Here is an 8,089-nt window from a genome sequence, read left to right as displayed (position 1 = left end):
ATTCACTGACAAACTACATTAAAAATTAACACTAAACCAGCCTGCTTCTATGTGAAAAATGGCAGGATTCCTGTGGTGGTGCGGTCTCTCGCAAGTAGCCTATGTAAATTACCCGTAAACCACGCCCCCTTTGTCCCTCCCCTCAGGCCCCTCCTCTCTACGCCAAAACAGTGACAGAAAGTTGAAACTGAAAACCAGTGACATTGTAAAAATCTTGACAGGGTAAAAAAAAAAAAAAAGTCACTGAAAAGACAGACATCAAGAAAAATTGTAGATTAACATTGAATCGTAATGCGAAAAAATGTCAAAGTGAAATAATATCCTAGGATTGTGAGATTATTACTTTTTGATGTTTATGTTTCATATTTCAGTTCAACAGTTTTCAGTGCTAAATTTTATTTTCAATACCACAGGGTTCTGTCCCTGTTCTAGCTGCATAGATACTGAGCCCCAAATTGCTCCCAATGGTCAGATCAGCACCTTGCATGGTACAGGGGTTGGACAATGAAACTCAAACGCCTCTCATTTTAGTGTGGGAGGTTTTATGGCTAAATTGGACCAGCCTGGTGGCCAATCTTCATTAATTGCACATTGAACCAATAAGAGCAGACTGTGAAGGTCCAATTAGCAGGGTAAGAGCACAGTTTTGCTCAAAATATTGCAATGCACACAACATTATGGGTGACATACCGGAGTTCAAAAGAGGACAAATTGTTGGTGCACGTCTTGCTGGCGCATCTGTGACCAAGACAGCAAGTCTTTGTGATATATCAAGAGCCACGGAATCCAGGGTAATGTCAGCATACCACCAAGAAGGACAAACCACATCCAACAGGATTAACTGTGGACGCAAGAGGAAGCTGTCTGAAAGGGATGTTTGGGTGCTAACCCGGATTGTATCCAAAAAACATAAAACCACGGCTGCCCAAATCATGGCAGAATTAAATGTGCACCTCAAACTCTCCTTTTTCCACCAAAACTGTCCGTCGGAGCTCCACAGGGTCAATATACACGGCCGGGCTGCTATAGCCAAACCTTTGGTCACTCGTGCCAATGCCAAACGTCGGTTTCAATGGTGCAAGGAGCGCAAATCTTGGGATGTGGACAATGTGAAACATGTATTGTTCTCTGATGAGTCCGCCTTTACTGTTTTCCCCACATCCGGGAGAGTTACGGTGTGGAGAAGCCCCAAAGAAGCGTACCACCCAGACTGTTGCATGCCCAGAGTGAAGCATGGGGGGGGATCAGTGATGGTTTGGGCTGCCATATCATGGCATTCCCTTGGCCCCATACTTGTGCTAGATGGGCGCGTCACTGCCAAGGACTACCGAACCATTCTGGAGGACCATGTGCATCCAATGGTTCAAACATTGTATCCTGAAGGAGGTGCCGTGTATCAGGATGACAATGCCAATACACACAGCAAGACTGGTGAAAGATTGGTTTGATGAACATGAAAGTGAAGTTGAACATCTCCCATGGCCTGCACAGTCACCAGATCTAAATATTATTGAGCCACTTTGGGGTGTTTTGGAGGAGCGAGTCAGGAAACATTTTACTCCACCATCATCACGTCGTGACCTGGCCACTATCTTGCAAGAAGAATGGCTCAAAATCCCTCTGACCACTGTGCAGGACTTGTATATGTCATTCCCAAGACAAATTGACGCTGTATAGGCCGCAAAAGGAGGCCCTACACCATACTAATAAATTATTGTGGTCTAAAACCAGGTGTTTCAGTTTCATTGTCCAACCCCTGTAGTTTGTGACAGGCAAATTGTAAAGGGCTTTGAATTTAATTGATATATAAATGCAGAAATGTTCCATAACATAATCCTTTTAAATAATGCCAAATTTCCCGACAATCCATCCTACGTGTGCGAGCCGTTTCAATCCGAGACGGCTTAACAAATGGCGCCTCATTAGGAATCATCGACTGCAAATCATTAAGGTATTCTTTAACAAAATCGATGCCAATCCATCGGGTGTGGAGACATTTCACTGATGAAAGGTCAGAGGATCACCAGTGTCTTTCAGACTTATCCTCTGGGGACTATTGATGTCTATAAAATGTTTCATTGCACTCGTTTGGATGGATGTAACTTATAGATCGGCATTGCCGTGCGTACATCAATGCCGATAGTGTGGCTAAAAACAAAACAAACAAATGACAAAATGCACCAATACTTTAAAAGGTGCATTGTATTTTTCCTTTAACAACTTAAGAAATACTATTTTGTCTTTTTCCTTCTTTCCTTCCTTCCTGCTGATCTTGCCGGGCTTCCACACTGTAGTATTCAGATTCTTCCCTATCAGAAATACTTCTCTCCATCCATCTTTCCGTTGAGCGGCTGATCCTTGTTGTCCAGTTTGTGTACCACTCTGAAGGCCTCTAGGAACTCCGTGAAGTCTATGCTGCCGTCTTTGTTGAAGTCGATACTTCGGGCCAGGTCATCGATGGCTCTGTCGTCGATGTCGACCCCCAGGTGGGCACTGAAGAGGCGCCAGGTGTGACGAAACTCTTCGACTGAGATCAAACCTGAACAACACACAAACCCTGACATCTTGAACTGTAAGGTATGCATTTAGAATTTTGGACACTGTCTTTAAAAGAGTTTTTTTTTCACCTGAATGGTCTTTGTCTATAATGTTGAATATTATCTCAATGTCTGTCCTGTATCTGAACAGAGTTTCAGCCAAGTTTGAAGTCACCTAAAAAAAGAGGAAAGGGGAAAAGAAAACAGCAGACATCTAAACAATATCTGTTTGATAGAAGCAGGAGTGGAATATGTACTATAATTCTAAAAGTATCAGTATCACAAAGGAGAACAAAAAGGCTTGGGTTGACAGTTGGATTGTAACATGTTTAAAGCTTGGTGCTGATCCTCAGGCAGAGTGAATTAAGTGCCCATATTTGTGCGCATATTGCATATTAAAATCTCACTTTTCTTCATTTAAATGCTCCACTCCATTTCATTGCATACATTATCACATAAAAGTATCCTACCTCTATCGCTTTCTGAGACTCAAACCTATTGACCACTGTCAGGGCTTAAATAAATGTAGTGGAATAAAAAGTAAAAATTTAAAACATTTAAAAGCTAGTAAAACATTTCCCTCTGAAACGTGAAAGTGTATAAACTTAAAATACAAAAGATCTCAAAATACCCTTCAAGCAAAGCAACCCCTCACTTCTCTGACCTGAGGCAGAAATATCCCTGATTCCATATGCTCGAAGCAGGACTGATAGTCCACACTGCCATCTGGTGCTAGACGGGCTAAGTGTGGACGAAGTGTCCTCCAGGGCAGATCCAGTCTCAGCACAGACTCCAACACCTGAGCCCATTCACTGACTGACACACTACCTGAAAAAGATATGCTTACATATAACAACTATACTACATGTCAACCCAGTTAAATACTTGTAATAAGTAAGTGAAAAGAGCGCACCGGTATTATTCAGGTCATACTGCTGGAAGCCTGACAGCAGCTCAGAGCGATGGGAGAACAGCTTCTCCTTCAGGGCCTTGAGAGCAGAGCCTTCAGCAGCGCGTACTCTGCACACGCACATGTAAAAACGGGCCATTAACCGAGTGTGAGCTTTCCTACTTAAATGCTTAAATTAAAAATGCTTGTTTTGACCGCTCAGCAGTCCAAAACCCTAAGCTATCCATTTTTTAGAACAATCTAAAAACAGACAAATGCACATTATACATTAAACAAATAAACACCAGACACCTGCTGTACCTCTGTGTCAGTGTGAGTTTGCGTGTTGTGCGGCTGACTTGGTACTGGTAGAAGCGGGGAACCAGATCTCGGCCCACTTTGATGTAGGCACCACGGTTGCTTCCCTCCTCATAGTAGTTTGATGCTGAGAAAATGGTGATCACCTGTAGAATAAATATAAACGCGTTTATTTCTCCAGACTCAAACATTGCTGGGACAATCTCAAAAGGATTTATTGCAACCCGTCTACCTGTCCACCATGACAGAGCTCATATCCATCCTGTTTGCACTCATGGGATCTGATGAGCAGCTGGAGTCCGTGCTGGAGCAGCAGTCTCTGGGTGACGTCAGGGCCGAAGTAGCAGCCTCCTCCTCTGAATGTGTTGGGACTGCAGCCTTTTTGGGTTTTAGGGTCACTCCACAATATATCCACTATCTGCAGCAGAGAGGAAAGCAGACACAAGTGGTGAATAAAACACAAAAAACATCAGTCAAATAATGTTCATTGGTTTCCCGCTGAATCCACTCCTCTCCTCTCCAACCTGTTTCCATTCTCGATCACGTTGTGGAGGTGAAGGAGGGGGAACAGAGGACAGAGAGTCCAGGAAAGGCACTTGGAGGTCATTGATAGCGCAAGGCATGCTGGGGGAAAACGGGAACGGACGAGGCGAGAGGCCCGATGGAGTTCGAGGAGAGCAGAGCGAAGAGGAGGAGGAGGATGATGAGGAGGAGGATGAAGTGGAGGCGGCACTGTCTTGACGGCTGTGCCCGCATCGCCTATTTCTACAGAAGAAAAGGGGTAGAAGAGAGGGTCTGTCACATTTTTAACAAGAAGTCAAATTGTACATTTGTTCCGTCAGCGTCTGTGGGCTGCTGTCACACCTCTGGTTGGGGGTTCTTTGGTTCTTGCTGTGGCTGCGACTGCTGCTGGGACGAGAGCAGGCTGTAGATCTCAGTCTCTTCATCTGTCTGCAAGACTGGCCGATATCCAGCTGCTCCACACTGCGTCTGGGGAACCTCAGGGCAGATTTCACCTGGAAGAGCAGAGAAAAGAGCAATAAAGTGTGGACAAAAGTATTTCTTTTCCACATTGAAGTTCAAATTGACGTATGTCAAGTGTCTGAGGATAATGGGTAAAGTACAGTGTGTTGTACATGTTGTAAAGCTCTTTGAGGCAAAACTGACTTGACTTAAAAACGTCACACATCCTTAGTACTACTAGATTAAAAAGGTAAAAAAAAAAAAAAGAAACTTAAAAATATAAATAATGTATGCATACATAAAAAGATTATCAGATGATTTATTGCATTCTAGGAGTTACTTTGTGATACTTTGTGTAATAATTGTATATTATGTTGTCCTGTACTTCAGAAGTAATTTGCTGCATTTTCTAAAATTACATTCATTCTTTTTTATGAGAACATGTGCATTCAATTATAATCCAATGTGATAAATACATGCATGCTTATTTTTCATTTGTGCGACTGCTGAATGGTCATTTCCTGGATCTTGGGCCATTCATTCAAAAGAATAAAGAAAACACACATAAAAAAAAAGTTCCTTCTGAATATGAACAAAGCCAAAGTTAGCCATAATATCTACATTGATGTGTTGTCAGCATTTAAAACAAATGTTTTTCTAACCTCTAGTGGCCAACATTGATTATTGCTGTTAAAAGAGTATAGCTGGAGGATAAAAGGTGGCTGCTTGTTTCCACTGACCTTGTGTCTCTCTATGGAACTGAGGAAGTCCAGGTCGGTCTGATCTGATATCCCTCCGTGAACAATCAGGATCTTTCCGTCGATGACCGTTGCGACAGGCAGAAGGCTGAAAACGTCCTGAAACAGCTGGAGGATCTCACGGCCATGAGCCTGCACACAGTCAGCCACATATTTAATGCAGCCAGATCCACCAGCTGTGACAGTCAGCAGTTACATGCTAACCTGCAGAACGTGCAGCTGAGTTGTGACATAATGACATGTGTCTGGACTTGACTGTACCTTGTATTTCTGCATGACTTCTTTTGTGAACCCATATCTGAAACATCAATGTAAAAACATATTCTAATTTTACTACTCCCATGTTTGTGGTAAACCTAAATGAATACATTTATGTTTTCTTCTTTCTACCAACCTGAGGTTCATTATGTGGTCTTCATGGTTTCCTCTGTTCAGGTGCATGTAGTCGGGGTAAAGCAGCAGGTAGGCAAAGAGGAGGATGACCACTTCAATAGACTTTTTCCCACGGTCCACAAAGTCCCCATTAAACACATATGGCTTCTCCGCAGAGGGAAGGCCATTCTGAACGTGCCGGAAAATCAACCAACTTAACTGTATTTACATAAAATTGGATGCATCTGCATAAAACAACATTTCCTTGTAAAACAGGAAGTAAAGGATCCTAAAGACAACTTTTGCATAGATGTAAAAAAATGTCTTTACCTTATAAAATATTAGAAGTAAGTCATCAAGCCGCCCATGCAGATCACCTGTACCAAAAGGAAAATCACAGCATTGCAAGATTTGGTATCTTATTTCTGGCTTAATTGATCTCTGGCTGATTTACAGAAGAGGTCTAGAATTCCTAAATGGTGTGAAAACACCTCAACCCACAAAACAGTGTATTTTTTTCTGTTTTAGTCACAAGTATTCTTGAGTTTAATGAGATGCAAATCTGCAGGCGGAGGCAGCCGTGGAAGAGGAGTTAAGTGCCTGATCAGTGTGCAAATAAACAAGACCTCCATTCTTGGAACGCTGCCATTAAGATGCAGAAAACTGTATTTAAAACACATTTACAGACATCAGCGGTTATTTAACTGCTAAGCAGGTCATTAATGTATTCAGCACCTCACTGTACTGTGTGATGTAGCAGGTGCGCAAGCAGAAGCAAAATGATCAGACTGAAACATTTCTTGTGTACTTAAAAATGACAAACAATTATTAATCTTGAATTGACAAGTGAAACTGAGATCATGGTCACCCACCACATATGGTGATCTCATTGGTGTAGGATGTTGACAAGTGGGTGATGTTGGGCATCTGTTTGAGGAGCTTTTTGGTCTCGTACAGCAGCTGCAGAACATATCTGGCATGTAGAGACTGTACGGAAGAAAAGCAATGAAGTCCCAGAAAGCACCCCAAATCTAAACCATGCCAATCAAAAGTATTCTGTACCTGCTGCTCCTTAAATGCACTGAGGAGAGAATTCGTATCAGACACAGAGAGAGGAAACGAGAGCCGGGGCCCGGTGTACAACTCTGGAACAGAGATCAAGTTGTAGCAAGTCTCTCTGTCTAACCAGGGGTCCAGCAGCGGGTCAAGCAGCTGGGAGATCAAGTCTGGAAAACACAGTGTGAGGAGCTATGAACATACTTTCATACTATCATTGCCATAAAGTAGTCCTGCTCATTGATCTGCAACGTCACCCGCCGGAGATATTGGAGTAGTAGACACCTTGGAATAACAGATGTTACAGTATAGCTAAAGCACTGACAGTCAACCAGTTGATATCACCTCCCAGTTTACAGTCATTGCCCAACTCTGATAGTTCAGGTATAACCAGCACTGAAAGAAAATACTAGATTCCCCACACTGGTTTATGCTCCCATAATCACTTAAATTACTGCATTGTTTTAATCAATCATGGATCTTTGTCAGGCCTGAAAAAGGACTTAAATATTAAATAGGAACTCCACAGGCTTCACACACCAAAGTCTGTTTACATGTTTTGGGGAATATGACTGAATATGTGGAAAAAAACATTTGCGCTTTTAGTTGTTCAAAATATGATACATTGCCTTAAGTGATGTCCTTACGATATTTCAGAAGGAACTTGTTTACTTTTTAATCTGCATCATTTATTTAATAACTTCAATTTCCAGATACTTTACAGATTCAGACTTATAAAACCAAACATAATCAACAAATACATTATTAATAATCTATAATATGTATATATTTTAATGCTTTTGTGCTTTAACTTAGTTAAAATTTTGAATTCCGGACTTCCCTTTCTTCCACCACTGCTGAACAACAATCAGATTGTCTCTCTAAGTAACGTGAATGAAGTAAAACTCTTTTGTAGGTAAACAAAATGAAGGGTTTACCCACTGAGCTAAAAACCCACACACAGATTTGAATTATCTATAATAAAAACTGTTGACACAGCATCACATCCAGCTCTGTCTGAGCTCACGGTTGGAATAAAAGACCACTCCGATATGCTAATGCAAACCTCTAATTTATGCAACCAAACAAAGGCATGAACAGACATCTACCTCCAGGCCCATTTCTCCTTTGTGAGTCTTTTGTCTATTTCCCCTGTAGTGTCTTTTAAATGCCCTCTATTTTAACTCACACGCACA

General features: G+C 41.9%; 1 protein-coding gene across 2 annotated transcripts in view; it reads right to left on the bottom strand.

Annotated features, from left to right (window-relative positions):
- Nucleotides 1–2,247: 2,247 nt before the first annotated feature.
- The window catches only part of ppef1 (protein phosphatase, EF-hand calcium binding domain 1), a 9,047-nt gene continuing 3,205 nt past the window's right edge, over nucleotides 2,248–8,089 (bottom strand). For both annotated transcript variants that reach the window (XM_032512940.1, XM_032512930.1), the window contains exons 6-19: nucleotides 6,900–7,063; nucleotides 6,710–6,824; nucleotides 6,168–6,214; nucleotides 5,860–6,026; nucleotides 5,727–5,763; nucleotides 5,448–5,597; nucleotides 4,609–4,760; nucleotides 4,269–4,509; nucleotides 3,977–4,162; nucleotides 3,748–3,890; nucleotides 3,451–3,557; nucleotides 3,202–3,365; nucleotides 2,628–2,712; nucleotides 2,248–2,539 (exon numbers count right to left, since the gene is read on the bottom strand). In XM_032512940.1, the coding sequence (XP_032368831.1) occupies nucleotides 2,313–2,539; nucleotides 2,628–2,712; nucleotides 3,202–3,365; nucleotides 3,451–3,557; nucleotides 3,748–3,890; nucleotides 3,977–4,162; nucleotides 4,269–4,509; nucleotides 4,609–4,760; nucleotides 5,448–5,597; nucleotides 5,727–5,763; nucleotides 5,860–6,026; nucleotides 6,168–6,214; nucleotides 6,710–6,824; nucleotides 6,900–7,063 (1,985 nt within the window). In that variant the 3' untranslated portion in view covers nucleotides 2,248–2,312. The remainder of the gene's footprint in view (nucleotides 2,540–2,627; nucleotides 2,713–3,201; nucleotides 3,366–3,450; nucleotides 3,558–3,747; nucleotides 3,891–3,976; nucleotides 4,163–4,268; nucleotides 4,510–4,608; nucleotides 4,761–5,447; nucleotides 5,598–5,726; nucleotides 5,764–5,859; nucleotides 6,027–6,167; nucleotides 6,215–6,709; nucleotides 6,825–6,899; nucleotides 7,064–8,089) is intronic.

This window comes from Etheostoma spectabile, chromosome 1, assembly GCF_008692095.1.
Source record: "Etheostoma spectabile isolate EspeVRDwgs_2016 chromosome 1, UIUC_Espe_1.0, whole genome shotgun sequence".
Classification (NCBI taxonomy): Eukaryota; Metazoa; Chordata; class Actinopteri; order Perciformes; family Percidae; genus Etheostoma; species Etheostoma spectabile.
This window is presented reverse-complemented; position numbering and strand designations above follow the sequence as displayed.